Below are 16,104 nucleotides of genomic sequence, written 5' to 3'. Positions count from 1 at the left end.
TGGAAAGTATCGTTTACCATATTTTCTCTTGCTTTCTCTCTAAAGGGATTTATTATAACACTAGTATCATCTCGCAAAAGTACCAGTTTTGTAGTTAAATGTTAAGTGAAAGACCATTCAGATGTACCAGGTGATCAAAAAGTTAGTATAAATTTTAAAACTGAATAAATCACGGAATAATGTAGATAGAGAGATACAAACTGACACACATGCTTGCAAGTACAAGGGGTTTTATTAGAACCAGAAAAATATAAAACTTCAAAAAATGTCCGACAGATGGCGCTTCATCTGATCAGAATAGCAATAATTAGCATAACAAAGTAAGACAAAGCAAAGATGATGTTCATTACAGGAAATGCTCAATATGTCCACTATCATTCCTCAACAATAGCTGCAGTCGACGAATAATGTTGTGAACAGCATTGTAAAGCATGTCAGAAGTTATGGTGAGGCATTGGCGTCGGATGTTGTCTTTCAGCATCCCAAGAGATGTCGGTCGATCACGATACACTTGCGACTTCAGGAAACCCCAAAGCCAATAATCGCACGGACTGAGGTCTGGGGACCTGGGAGGCCAAGCATGACGAAAGTGGCGACTGAGCACACGATCACCACCAAACGACGCGAGCAAGAGATCATTCACGCGTCTAGCAACATGGGGTGGAGCGCCATCCTGCATAAACATCGTACGTTCCAGCAGGTGTTTATCAGCCAGGCTGCGGATGATGCGATTCTGTAACATATCGGCGTACTTCTCACCCGTCATGGTAGCAGTTACAAAACCAGAATCACGCATTTACTGGAAGAAAAAAGGCCCGATAACGGTAGATGTGGTAAATCCAACCCATACCACCACTTTCTCGTCGTTTAAAGAAGTTTCCACGACAGTTCTAGGATTTTCGGTAGCCCAAATTCTGCAGTTGTGGGCGTTGACAGACCCTCGGAGCGTGAAATGAGCTTCGACGGTCCACAACACGTTACTCAAACAATCGTCAACTTCCGCCGTCTTTTAAAACGTCCACACCGTAAATGCCCTCCACTTCACTAAATCTCCAGGTAACAGTTCATGATGCCGATGGATTTTGTACGGATAGCATCGGAGGGTACGCCTAAGTGCCAACCAAACAGTAGTGTATGAGATGCCGGTGCGACGTGGGACTGCAAGAGCGCTGACTTCCCCGTGCATAGACGAACCCGCTACAGTCTCCATATCTTCCTGAACTGTCTCAGCAGCATTACGCCTTGTGGTCGGTCGGCCACTACGGACTCTATCGTCTAAACAACCCGTGGCATTCTCGCCACTGCTGCATTTGTCAACGGATCTTTACCCGTTCGAATTCCCTTCCTATGACGATTTGTTTTTGGTTCTAATAAAACCCCATGTCATTCCAAGCACGTGTGTCAATTTTTACTTCCCTGTCTACATTATTCAGTGGGTATTAAGTTTTCAAATTTATACTGGCTTTTTGATCACCCGGTATAAGGAATAGGATTGGACCCACAACTGAACACTAAGGAGACTCCCTGTGTGATTTTTTTGTTCTGCATCACTAAAATTTTCTACTTTTCCGACTTTGTCTGCATTATTCAGCACAACCTTTCGCCTTCTGTTTGTTAAGTAAAATTCAAGCCAGCTGTGCAAAAGGCATGAATCCCACAGAACTTGAGGTTTTCTAAGAAAGTAACACGATTTACATAATCAAGTGGTTTGGAATCATCGAAAAAATACCAGCTGGCGATGTACTATTTTTTAAGTCTTGTACTATTCCTCAAGTGATTATAAAATAACATTCTCAGTTGAGCAACCCTTCTGGAATCGAAAGTGTGATATGCCAAGTTAACTTTTTCCACTTAACTATGCGACTACTCTTGAGTACATTACTTTTTCGGCTACTATGGAAAAAGATATCAATAAGAAATTAACGATAGTTGTTAAGTTTGTCTTATAGCTTTGTTATGAAGTGGTTCAACAATTTCATATTTTAACATGTCAGAAAAAATTGCATGTGCCAGTGATGCATTGCATGTTCCAATTTGGATATTACTTAGTAAGTTGGAACAACCTTCCATAATTATGTCTGAATTTCCATCAACCCCACATGAGCTTTTGGGTTTTAGAATTTTTTGTAATTGTATTAATTTCAGCTTAGGGTGTTGGTGCTACTTATAATTGCTTAAAGTTTTGTGGAATAACAATTTCAGTACATCCTCTAGGTTAAACTGAACTACTTAGTGCTATATTTGCTGCTATGTTTGGAAAGTACTTGCAACATTATCATTTACTTTAATTCTTATGGAATCTTGTAAACTAACTGGCTATCATGCCTCCCATTTCACAGTGTCCCACACAGTCTTCAGCTTGTTTTTTACATTACTTATTTCCGTCAGGATATGCATTCTTCTGGACGTTTAAGTGACTTACCTTAAAATGCTACGGTATTTCTTTCCATAGTAAGTAGTGAACGTTACATATTGAATTACTCTGGCCTTTACATATATTTCCCTATTTTGTCTTGCATCAGATTTTAATTCGCCCACTCACCCATAGCATATTTGTTGCTTTTTAATTGATCTCCTGGATATTCTTTTAGAAAACCAGCTTTCAAATATTGGTACAACTTTATTATAAAGTAAATTGCATTTGACATTCACATTTCTTTCCACACAAACCTCATCCAATACCATCCCTGTTAACTTACTCTTAAAACATTCTATCCCATTCTCATTAATAAGCCTCATTCCTTTGGACGAATCTGCCTCAGTGTTGTAAGGTGCCATACTTTTTATTTCTATTAATTGTGCATCATGGTGAGATACCTGATAAGAAGTTAGTTACACATTACTTGTTTCAGCTTGAGTGTTGTCTATAAAAATGTTATTAATCAGTGTCCCACAGTTTTTCTGCTCATGAGGTGAATAACTGGCTACTGAAATTAGATTAAACACCTAAATAATAATTTCAGTTCATTTTTACTGTCCGTATCTTTCAATAAATCTACACTGAAATCTCCACAAAGTCGTAACTGTTTCTTCTTGTCTGACAGGTAGCTCAATAGGATCTGCAGATTGTTACAATTGTCAAAGAAGTATTCTGCAGTAACAACTCACAAGCACATGCTTCTAGGTTCCGATAAATGCGATACCTATTTGTTTCAGCATTTTTTAGTTTATGGTGGCACTTTCTCCTGATTCCGCGTTAAGCACGTCTATAGTCCCTGATATTTAAATTGTCATCACTGTGGTTACATGTTATTCAGAGAGGCACAGAATATCTATCAGTTAATTCTCCACATCTTCTACGCATGCAATAAGCTCAAATGTTTTGGTTCTCAGCCCCCTAATGTTCTGATGAAACAAATTAATTTTATTTTTCTGAAACTGCAATACAAATAATTCTCTTATACTGCTCAATTTCTTTCAGTGCCCTCTTTCTGTAACCTGACTCTAACCTAAAATATGTGCTCCTTTACTTCCAGTAATCAAGATATCTGCTTGTAGGCCCCCTTTACACTTTCAGCGATGTGCTCAGCTAATCTCTCCTACTTTCTCTTATTCAGGTGATTTGTCGGAGGCACATATGCCTTTGGGTTGTCAGCTCTGGGAGACGAACAATAAAACATCCCCCCCCCCCCCCCCCTATGACGTCTCCCCATCCCACAGTGGCGGCGCTACTTATCGCTCTGCCCCTGATGTTAGTAGCCATCGTTACAATATTCACGCACCCAATTCACAAATGCCAATTGAAACCAAGGAAATCTTAAAATATTACGGTCTCTGTAAGTATTTTTGTCAGCTAATGGCAAAAAACCCACACTCTTAAGTATGTCATAACTCTAGCTGACGTTTTTGGATACGGCTGTCAGTTATTAGATGCATATTGTTATAAAATATGTAAGAGAAACGAGGGGCACGAGTATTTAATTCGGGTCACATGCGGATCGCGGGAGGCGGTTTGACGACCGTGGCATTAGTCCATCGCTATAAGTCGCTCATACCCATTCTCTCCCACTTGTCCATTCTCACTCACTCACTCACTCACTCATTCAGCTCAACTTTTAGGTTAGAGGGACCCCCCCTTGGGCGAAACGATAAAATACCTGACGGCTTACCAGAGAGGACATTATCATCGTTGATAAAGAACGTCCGTCCTCAGAGACCAAAAACAGGAAAAGTTAACGTAATATTGGTAAACTGCAGGAGTATCCAGGGCAAGGTTCCTGAATTAGTATCTCTTATTGAAGGAAATAGTGCGCATATAGTATTAGGAACGGAAAGTTGGTTAAAACCGGAAGTGAACAGTAACGAAATCCTAGACACAGAATGGAATATATACCGCAAGGATAGGATAAACGCCAATGGTGGAGGAGTATTTATAGCAGTAAAGAATTCAATAATATCCAGTGAAGTTATTAGCGAATACGAATGTTAAATAATCTGGGTTAAGTTAAGTATCAAAGGTGGGTCAGATATGATAGTCGGATGCTTCTATAGACCACCTGCATCAGCAACCGTAGTAGTTGAGCGCCTCAGAGAGAACCTGCAGAACGTCGTGAAGAAGTTTCGTGATCATACTATTGTAATAGGGGGAGACTTCAATCTACCAGGTATAGAATGGGATAGTCACACAATCAGAACTGGAGCCAGGGACAGAGACTCTTGTGACATTATCCTGACTGCCTTGTCCGAGAATTACTTCGAGCAGATAGTTAGAGAACCAACTCGTGAAGCTAACGTTTTAGACCTCATAGCAACAAATAGACCGGAACTTTTCGACTCCGTGAATGTAGAAGAGGGTATCAGTGATCATAAGTCAGTGGTTGCATCAATGACTACAAGTGTAATAAGAAATGCCAAGAAAGGAAGGAAAATATATTTGCTTAACAAGAGTGATAGGGCACAAATCGCAGAATATCTGAGTGACCACCATCAAACGTTCATTTCTGAGGAAGAGGATGTGGAACAAAAATGGAAAAAATTCAGAAACATCGTCCAGTACGCCTTAGATAAGTTCGTACCGACTAAGGTCCAAAGCGAGGGGAAAGATCCACCGTGGTATAACAATCATGTACGAAAGGTACTACGGAAACAAAGAAAGCTTCATCATAGGTTTAAGAGTAGTCGAATCATAACTGATAAGGAAAAGCTGAACGAAGCGAAAAAGAGCGTAAAGAGAGCAATGAGAGAAGCATTCAACGAATTCGAACATAAAACATTGGCAAACAATCTAAACAAGAACCCTAAAAAGTTTTGGTCATATGTAAAATCGGTAAGCGGATCTAAATCCCCTATTCAGTCACTCGTTGACCACGATGGCACCGAAACAGAGGACGACCGAAGAAAGGCAGAAATACTGAATTCAGTGTTCCGAAACTGTTTCACTGCGGAAAATCGTAACACGGTCCCTGACTTCAGCCGTCGCACGGACGCCAAAATGGAAAATATTGAAATAAACGATATCGGAATTGAAAAACAACTGCTATCACTTAGTAGCGGAAAAGCATCCGGACCAGACGAGATACCCTTAAGATTCTACAGTGATTATGCTAAAGAACTTGCCCCCTTTCTATCAGCAAGTTATCGTAGATCGCTGGAAGAACGTAAAGTACCTAGCGACTGGAAGAAAGCGCAGGTCGTTCCCATTTTCAAGAAGGGTCATAAATCAGATGCGAATAATTATAGGCCTATTTCGCTTACGTCAATCTGTTGTAGAATAATGGAACATGTTTTGTGTTCTCGTATTATGACGTTCTTAGATAATACAAATCTCCTTCATCATAACCAACATGGATTCCGCAAACAGAGATCATGTGAAACACAGCTCGCCCTATTTGCCCAAGAAATTCACAGTGCCGTAGACACTGGCGAGCAGATTGATGCCGTATTCCTGGACTTCAGGAAGGCATTTGATACGGTTCCGCACTTACGTTTAGTAAAAAAAATACGAGCTTACGGAATATCGGACCAGGTTTGTGATTGGATTCAGGATTTCCTAGAAGAAAGAACACAACATGTCATTCTTGACGGTTCAAAATCTGCAGATGTAGAGGTAATTTCGGGAGTACCGCAGGGAAGCGTGATAGGACCTTTATTGTTTACAATATACATAAATGACTTAGTTGACAACATCGGTAGCTCCGTGAGGCTATTTGCAGATGACACGGTTGTCTACAAGAAAGTAGCAACATCAGAAGACTCGTACGTACTCCAGGAGGACCTGCAGAGGATTAATGCATGGTGCGACAGCTGGCAGCTTTCCCTAAACGTAGATAAATGTAATATAATGCGCATACATAGGGGCAGAAATGCATTCCAGTACGATTATGCCATAGGTGGTAAATCATTGGAAGCGGTAACGACCGTAAAATACTTAGGAGTTACTATCCGGAGCGATCTGAAGTGGAATGATCACATAAAACAAATAGTGGGAAAAGCAGGCGCCAGGTTGAGATTCATAGGAAGAATTCTAAGAAAATGTGACTCATCGACGAAAGAAGTAGCTTACAAAACGCTTGTTCGTCCGATTCTTGAGTATTGCTCATCAGTATGGGACCCTTACCAGGTTGGATTAATAGAAGAGATAGACATGATCCAGCGAAAAGCAGCGCGATTCGTCATGGGGACATTTAGTCAGCGCGAGAGCGTTACGGAGATGCTGAACAAGCTCCAGTGGCGGACACTTCAAGAAAGGCGTTACGCAATACGGAGAGGTTTATTATCGAAATTACGAGAGAGCACATTCCGGGAAGAGATGGGCAACATATTACTACCGCCCACATATATCTCGCGTAATGATCACAACGAAAAGATCCGAGAAATTAGAGCAAATACGGAGACTTACAAGCAGTCGTTCTTCCCACGCACAATTCGTGAATGGAACAGGGAAGGGAGGATCAGATAGTGGTACAATAAGTACCCTCCGCCACACACCGTAAGGTGGCTCGCGGAGTATAGATGTAGATGTAGATCGACATTATCTCTGTTACTTTTCAATTGTCACTGTCTCCCGTCTCACAGCCACAGTCTCCTACGTTCTATCTTACTACGTATGTCTCTTCTAACTGTCACTATCTCCCTCTTGCTTTTTGTTATTGCTCCTGTATCATTCATCCTTTCCACTTCTGCTGTTTCTTCTCACTATCATTATATCTCTCTTCCTCGCTGCCGTTGTAGTAGACTCTCTTTGTCGTTATCACTGGCTCTCACCCCCTTCCACTTTGTTCCTATCCCTGCCTCACTGGTGATGTCCCCTTCACTCTTATCCTAGCACTGATCTGTCACTGTCAAATATTTTCCTCTGCCACTGTGCCCTCTCTTTCCCTCACACTGCAATTGTCTCCTTGGCTGTTTCTATACAACAACCATTGTCTAGTATCTTCCAGTATTTACTAATTTTCCTCGACTTTCCCCCTACCACTGTCTACTCTCTCTCAGGAAAAAAAGGTGCGAAATTTTCGCAAGCCAACATTTTTGGAAGAAGTTTAAATGTGCTGAGGAAGGTAGAATGAGGCAGCTGGTACCCCACTATTCAGTCAGCATTTTTAGACAGTAACTTGGCCCTTTTTTGTGCTCCTATAAGTGCACTTAGCCGCTGGTTTCTTTATTTTCCCTGCCACAGCATATCATGCCAGCATGGGGCAGTAAAACGTTGGTAAATAAGTTACATGAAACAGAAATAACACAAAACTTACGTTACACCCCACACCGGATTTTCCTTGCATAAAAATTTTGCATGTGTTTCAGCTTACAACATGGATGATAATGGAAACACGTTAAAGCATATTTCTCCATTCTACTTCACTTTATAAACTACGTTTTCGCCGCACACCGAACTTTACGTGCGTATTTTACGTTTAGAAGCAGTGTAAATGGGAACTTCTGTATCTTGGAAACGGATAAAGATATGAAGAAAAGTTTCAAGCTTTTTCAAAATCTTAGAGATATATCGTAAAAATTTCAAGCATTTACTTTCGTAGTGTGTAGAATATTGTCGATGTGCAAATTTCCATTGTTTTCTGTTATCCGTTTTGTAGTAACCATATTTAGCACTGAACTCCAGTTATGTTGATGTACAAAACATAGTAGTTGTCCTCAGAATAGTCGGTGACGTTCCACACGTACGAAGTAAATCTGTTGGTCAGGATATACAGCAGCTGACTGGTGGGATCTATTTTCATGTTGCCGACAAACTGCAAGCGTTTGCTATCTTGAGCGATTAGACGGAAGTTCTGCGGACGATGCGGCTTGCTGGTATTCCAGCAGTAGATGGCTAGCTCGTCTTGGATGGGGAAGAACAGCAGCTCGCCCTTGGCATCCACCGCCTGTGGACCACTGATACCAGACAGCTTTCCTGGGAGCGCCACCTGCAACATGATACCCTCTCTGCTCAGCTACTGTCACAGCTAGCCAGATCGTGAAATCATGATCTACACAAACGCATAGCGTTTGTATCTATATCTGTATCTATACTCAGCAAGAGAGTTTTAGGGTGTGTGGCGGGAGGTAGTTCTATACCAATGTCACTTTTCCTTTTTCCCTGTTCCAGTCGCAAATGGTGCACGGAAAGAATGACTGTTGGTTAAACCTTCGTATCTGCTCGAACCTTTAATTTTACGTTTATGGTCTTTGCGAAAAATATAGGAGGAAGCTATAAATTAATTGACTCTTCCGCGAACGTGCGATCTCGGAATTTTAACAATAAACCACAACGTGCGGGATACATCTCTTCATTAGTGTATGACTGCAGTTCAATTATCGTAGCCTTGACGCCTTGGTGCTAACTAAATCGACGTGTGTCAAAATCCTCTGCTCTTCTACAATCATTCTCTGCTTCCTCTCTCAGTTGCACCAATTTAGAGTTCCAGAATGGCGAGCAAGTTTCGGTCGAACGAGGGTTTCGGGGGTTACCTCCAGTCATGAGTGGACTGCACTTCCTGAGGATTCTTTCAATCACATTCATTCCTGCATCTGCCTTCCCTAAGATTAGTTTTACGCGGTCGTTCCGCTTCATATCGCTCCATAGACAAACTTCGTGATGTTTAAGGGATGTGACTCCTTCCAGTGACTACTCGACGATCGAGCAATGATACAATAGAGAGTCACTACGTCTATTTATGCACAGTGCGTGATATTTGTCTAAATTAAAAACAACTGATAATTCCTCCAAGAAGCGTCGATCTTCCACAGATCGACCTTCATTTTGCTCAAATTCTTCTTCCGTTCTGACTTCTCTACTGTGCATTCGGAAATTCCCGTTACAAACTTCTAGGACTTGTAGAGGGGCGTAGGTACATGATATTTTGAAAATAATCCCCAGAAAGATACAGTTTTCATTTTACAATGGTTTCAATTCAGATGTTTCACTCATCCACTTCTGTTTGAAGACCTGCATTAGACGTGACGCAGTACAGTTATTAGGTAGCAATTCGAAAAGGAACATAACTAAACATTGAATGTAACTTAAGCACATTTGTTTGTATTAATACTTAAACAATACGTGTTTAAATGATTTCAAAACAACTAAGAACCCAGAATACCGTGCGTAGAGAACAGTACTGAAGCATTACGACAGCGGCTCGAAGCGGCGACCACCAGCTTTATTAGACATTTTCCCTACGAACCATGTTCTAGTACACACTCTCAATCCTACCCGGTTCTCTTCAGTTTCCAGTGCAGCAGCCAGAACTCGCGCCAGCAGTTTTTCCTCTGTCCTTATAGGAGTCTCGTATATTAAACTTTGCATACGACCCTACGGTAAGTGGTCGATTGGAGTTAATTCAGGCGACCGCGGCGGCCGCGAGGTTGGACCACCTCGGCCTATCTATCCTCATGGTGAAGGTACCTGTTTCTCTGAGTCACTGCGTAACTTTTGCAAAAGTTTGTGTGATGGCGTGGTACACCGCGGAAAACGCTCGTGATACAGCCTGCTAGCAGCTCTTCCGTTACCTCGAGCTTCCCCACATACACGAAGCATATATGTGTATTCCGAGAACGTGAGCCGAACCATGCTTATGGTATCGGAGATGCACAGGCATTGAATATGTCTTGCAGCAAGGCAGACGTTCAGTGACATCAGGTGACCATCTGACATCTGACGTAATACACGTCGTGCTGTCTACCCTATCGCATACCAGGACAAGCAACTCTGAAACGGGGCGTGAGTCGTGCTTGGGTAGCTCAGATGGTAGAGCACTTGCCCGTGAAAGGCAAAGGTCCAGAGTTCGAGTCTCGGTCCAGCACATAGTTTTAATCTGCCAGGAAGTTTCAACTCTGAAACCTTTCTATATGCCACAGGAGACGTAGATGTGTTACACACCTGAACTAAAACCGTCATAGAACGGAAACGGTACGTTTACAGACGTGGGTTCCTATCCAAAATATTATGTAGTCGCTCCCCTCTACAAGACCTAGAAGTCTGTTGGGGGTTTCTGAACATCCTGTATACACAACGGTATGCCAGAAGCTACTTTAACGTCTTAATATCTCTCTCTGCTAAGAAGGAAATGTTATTTTCAGTTTTATAGGAACTCTTCAGTTCAGTCATGTGATTCACTAGGTGATAACGCGTAAACATACCTAGTTCCATCGGAAAGTTAGGGAAAACGGCAGCAACCTGGACATGCGTATCTGCCGCCTTCTAGATCGCGTGCACAAACAGAACTAGCTGGTTTTCACACCACCATTATTTGCGAAATGCATGTTGATTCCTTTTCGGTCTGCAGAAAGGTCGTGAAAATATGTTTCAAAATTTTAGAATGCTTGGCTTCAGCGTTATAGGCCGACAACTGTGTGGGTCTGTCCAGAGATCCTTCTTGAAATCGGGAACGACGTGCTCTCTTTGCAATCACTATGAATGCTTCGTTTCCCCAGCGTCCGTGGTAGACTGCTGATAGAAGAGGAGCAAGTTCTTTTGTGTAGTGTGAAATCATATTGACATCCTATAACTAGGCGCTCAGTCCGGAGCCGCGCGACTGCTACGGTCGCAGGTTCGAATCCTGCCTCGGGCATGTATGTGTGTGATGTCCTTAGGTTAGTTAGGTTTAAGTAGTTCTAAGTTCTAGGGGCTGATGACCACAGATGTTAAGTCCCATAGTGCTCAGGGCCATTTGAACCATTGAACATCCTATAAGCTATAGATATCTTTAGTCTATACAGCGATTTTACTTGATTAAGTATTCCACTATCACTTATTTTCATATGTCATTCTGGCATTCATGTTACGATTTCAAAGAGCTGTCACAGCGCAATTGTCCTTAGTTAAACAATAAAGTAGAAAGGTATTTGCTATTTCGATCTTCTCTCTGTGATCCGGCGTTTCGTTGGTATTATATCCACTTGTGTCTGAAAGCATGGCTTTGATTCGTCTACTGGTCAGACGTAGGACCAAAACTTCTTGACATTTGCTCTCAGAACGGTAGATAGAACTTTACTTTCGAATTTTTGGAGCGTTTCAAGTATTACTCTCATTGCGCTGATTTTGGTTTCGTTTTCCTATTTTGCTTACCTACGACTAATTGGCTACGTTTATATCTGGGTCGATGCTCTTTGCATTCCCAGCAGCTTTTTGAGACGGTTGTCGTGTTTCGGCGGATCTTTCACAATCCTCATAACTTCGATTGGAAGACTATTTTCACAAATCACTGTGATGACACAAGCGTCCATACCGGGAATGTCTAATATGGCCTCATCGTCTTCCTGGTCGGTGGACACACTCCGCAGCTTCCTCCCTCATCGGTCTACCAAAATCTTCCAATATATGCATCGTTAACCCTTCCGCTTAGAAGCGGTGGTTATTCTGTACAGGGTGATTCTTATCAACGTTTAAAAACCCACGAAGCGAGATATTTGACGCTGAGACAACCATTTTAGACTCGTGGGTTCACCGATGTCGGGAAATACTATAAAAGTGGGTGACAAATGTGGAATATGTGACGTCACCAGATGACGTGCAGCGGTGGATTCCATCGACCTGTCGCACCTGATCATCCTAACCAAATTCAAGTATTCACATCGGTACTACTCTAGGCCTACGTGCGCGACTTTAGCGCGTGGGGCAAATTTGGCGTCTTGCGTCTGGCAAGCAGTCCTATTTAGCATTGCGTTGGACAGTTATGTGTATAAATTGAGGTAAGATATGTAACTTTATTTACCGGTCTTGTGGTCTTCGCTGGTTATCTGTATAGTATAGTACAACAAATTCCTGCTGTATTGTGTAACAAGTAAGTAGGTTTAAGTTTCCGAATTGCGCCGCTTCCAGTAACTGACATTAGTGTCCTTTATTAAATGAAGTAGGTAAACAAAAAAGAAAAACAAGGGAGAAAAGGACGGAAACATAATATAATGGTAGCTTTTAATTGCTGGCAGCGAGGACAATAGTTTCGTAACTTCTAAGATTACAACAGATCACATTTAGAAAAGGTCTTCGAAAACAGAGTAGCGTAGTGGAGAAATGTACAGCTCTTACCATACCGACGAGGGTAGGATCGACAAGTCCAATCGCTCCATCGACGTTCAATACTTGTGATCCACTCTTCGGATGTTTCCCGACGTCTGTGGCCCCATGTGTTTTATATTAAATTACTTATCTCTGCGTGATATATGTCACTTCGGGAGTTTCTAAACTTCAGTAAGAATCACCCTGTATATGTTCCAACATAACTGCCAGTAACTTACCAAATTATTACGGTATTATAATGAAGTATGACAAGATAAACCTTAAACGTTCATGGTATATGTCGACCTAGAGAAAGCATTCTAAAGTGTAAAATTGTGCAGGGTGTGCCAAATTCCGAAAAAATAGTTTTCACCATTAGGGAAAGGCGTAAAACGCAATATGTAGAAGATGATAGGTAATAAGACAGAGTTACATGGAATCACGCCACTGAGATCTTCATCACCGTTAATGAACTCTAGGGAGCTGAATGTAGTTAACACTATAATAACAGGCAACGAATGCTGTACAATATCAATAAAATCATGAGATGTTCAATTGACTCTTTTATTACAACATGTTACTTGTTTCAGGATTACACCCATCTTCAGACATCACAAGCAGTCTGGAAGCAGAGTATACGCTCTGCGTCAAGGCTGCTTGTGTCGCAGTTGTAGTCATATGTTATTGTACACTTTCATTCAGATGTCAAGGCTGTACGCCTGGTTGATTACGAAGGAGTTGAAGTTTGTGGTGTCTGAAGATGGGTGTAATCCCGAAACGCGTAACATGTTCTAATAAAAGAGTCAGTTGAATATCTCATGACTTTATTGCGATTGTACAGCATTGATTGCCAATTATTAACATTAACAGTCCTCAGACGGGACTCCATGTCCTGTATATCGTAGTTAAAGTGAGTGAAACTATTAAAACATGTGAAATAAAACAATAAAATATTTCTTAAGACTTCTCTCGTGAAACAGACACGCGTAAGCAAATATATTACTAAACCTTGTCATATGTCAGTTGTAGAAGATTCCTTAAAGAGAAGATAGAGCTCAAGAAAAAGGTGTTAAAACACTACAGCAGAATTCAGTAGGTGGCTGATCACTAAGCAAGAAAGATGCGACAGCCGTTCGGCAATACACTAAAATCTCCAAACTAACAGTGGAGGTTACAGTATTGACAATCCACGAAATTTTAAAATTTTTATTGTTCGCTTCGTCGTCGGCTACAATAGGTTTGAGGTCTCCAGACGAGTTTACTGCTGCCTTCTTGACTCTGTGACCAGGAGGAGGAAGAGGACCGGCAGAGCACGACAGTTGGTTTCACAGAAGACAGCTTATTTTCCGACACAACCAGCCACTCTGCCTAACAATGGCTTATCACTTTCTCACTCAACAGCGAGGACGTGGCTCGTGAGAACAGCATGTATTAGGGCCTACTACACTGCTTCCGCGACAAGCTTCCATGGCAGTACCAATGTGCTCATTCCCCGCACTTCCTGCCCTGGTGCCCAACAGAACCATTCTTTCTTTCCGCGGTCACTGAGATTAATTTATTAATCCTGAATCAGCTGGAGCATTTTGCTCAGCCAGGTACACGTTCAGCTCGCCTATATGGCACCAAGGGAATGGGAGAAAATTGGAAAATTCTTCCCTCTCTTACACCTCATAAGCTACAGTATCTTCTGTATCGCATACAGCGTTGTAGTGTGGACCGAAAATTCGCCTGGTCGGCGAATCCTGAGAACACGACCAAGTTTAGTGAATCCCCCAGCTTTGACTAACCAGCGTAGACAGGGACAGAATTGAGGGGCATGTCTAAAATTTACAGAAAAGGATTTAAAAACTTAAAAGACAAACATTAATTTACGGCACTTCGGTCTTGAAGAAGTGGCTGTTTGTACGAATCCAAAAGTGCCTCGTACTCTAAAACGATTATCTAGAAGTTGAAACTTCCTGGCAGATTAAAACTGTGTGCCCCACCGAGACTCGAACACGGGACCTTTGTCTTTCGCGGACAAGTGCTCTACCAACTGAGCTATCGAAGCACGACTCACGCCCGGTCCTCACAGCTCTACTTCTGCCAGTATCTCGTCTCCTACCTTCCAACTAGAAGTTGTTGTATGAGCGGGCAGGCAATGGTATTGTGTACAGGTGACTGCGATACTGAACAGGTCTGAAACGCTTTCCGCGCCATGGGTAATTGCAGCGTGGTATTAAGTGGTGGCTCCCAAACATTGCCGCAAAAGCTGACAAGGCTGGTCTTGATACACCCGTGGCCAGCTTCATTCTTTCATGCTGAATCGCGTCATGGATCGTAAGTATTAGCAGACTTATACACAGTACAACCGTAATCGAAATCGAGTCATATAAAAGCTCTATAAAGTTTTGAGCAACATGTTCTGACCGCTACCCATCTCACATGGCATACGTTTTCGAATACTGAGAGGGGGAGGGGGGGGGAGAGAGAGAGAGAGAGAGAGATAGAGAGAGAGAGAGTGAGAGCAAGAGACAAACAGACTAACAGAAAGAAACAGACTAACAGAAAGAAACAGACAGAGAGACGGTGCTTTCACCTCTAAAGTGAGCTAGCAACTTAGTTTGTCATTAAACATGAGGCTCAGAAACCTCACCAAATCATTAAAAGATAAAATAGTGGCCCTAATATAAGTTTGTGGAAGATTAAAAACACGTCTGGAATGAGTAAAGGAACACACACAACTCTATAGTAGGAGATTTAAAGTCGGTATTGTCGGCCCATTTCTCCGGCCTTTTGACGGTCAGTTGCACTTTTCAAGTTGTTTCTGGGAGGCTAGAAGAAGAGAATAAAATTGAAAAATCATCTGTGAAAGAGCGGCCGCGCGATTTGAGGCGCCACGTCACGGATTGCGCGGCCCCTCCCGCCGAAGGTTCGAGTCCTCCCTCGGGTATGGGTGTGTGTGTTGGCCTTAGCGTAAGTTAGTGTAAGTGGTGTGTAAGTCTAGGGACCGATGACCTCAGCAGCTTGCTCCCTTAGGAATCACACGCATAACATGACATAACGAAAGACTCCTTATCATGGACAGAATACGGTTAATAGCTGTTACGATAAGTTTGAACTTAACACATTAACTTGGTGAATATCATCAAACGATTTGATAGGACGTTACTCGTCTCTATATTTAAAATAACGTGGAGACAGGAGAAGCCACGGCAAAATATGGAAGACGCCCCCGAGAGCCTCATATGTGAAGTTGTTCAAGGGTATTAAGGCTCCAAGCAGTATATAACGCCTTGTCATTGTCGAAAAAGGTATATATTAGGTGGTGTCTACGCAAGAAGGGCTGCTGTGTAGTCGCCTCCATCAGAGTCGCTTTATCAGTGGTGGAGCGATACCTTCTGAAATCGCAGTGATGCGGCTAAAGAGCTGCTTGGATTCTAACATCCGGAAAAGACGGTGGTTGATCATCCGTTCCAAGGTCTTCGCCTCGCAGCTGATTAGGGCAGCACTACGGCAGGTACTTGGGCTTCCACAAACCTCCCCATATTTAACGAGGGGAATTAAAGCAGCTTTCTTCCAGATGTCAAGGAACTATCCTGCTTAAAAATATATTGATAAGGAAACATTTGGTGTTTTCAATCGGGTGCTGCGTCGTACTTTAATGTATAGTTGGAGGTTGATGTTGAGAACGA

At 42.2% G+C, this 16,104-nt stretch overlaps 1 protein-coding gene across 1 annotated transcript in view; it reads right to left on the bottom strand.

The window, feature by feature from the left end:
- Nucleotides 1-7,707: 7,707 nt before the first annotated feature.
- LOC124607252 (protein yellow-like) overlaps nt 7,708-16,104 on the bottom strand; it is a 71,589-nt gene continuing 63,192 nt past the window's right edge. The window contains exon 6 of the mRNA XM_047139526.1: nt 7,708-8,360. Within this exon, the coding sequence (XP_046995482.1) occupies nt 8,040-8,360 (321 nt within the window). The 3' untranslated portion in view covers nt 7,708-8,039. The remainder of the gene's footprint in view (nt 8,361-16,104) is intronic.

Source organism: Schistocerca americana, chromosome 3 (genome assembly GCF_021461395.2).
Source record: "Schistocerca americana isolate TAMUIC-IGC-003095 chromosome 3, iqSchAmer2.1, whole genome shotgun sequence".
Classification (NCBI taxonomy): domain Eukaryota; kingdom Metazoa; phylum Arthropoda; class Insecta; order Orthoptera; family Acrididae; genus Schistocerca; species Schistocerca americana.
This window is presented reverse-complemented; position numbering and strand designations above follow the sequence as displayed.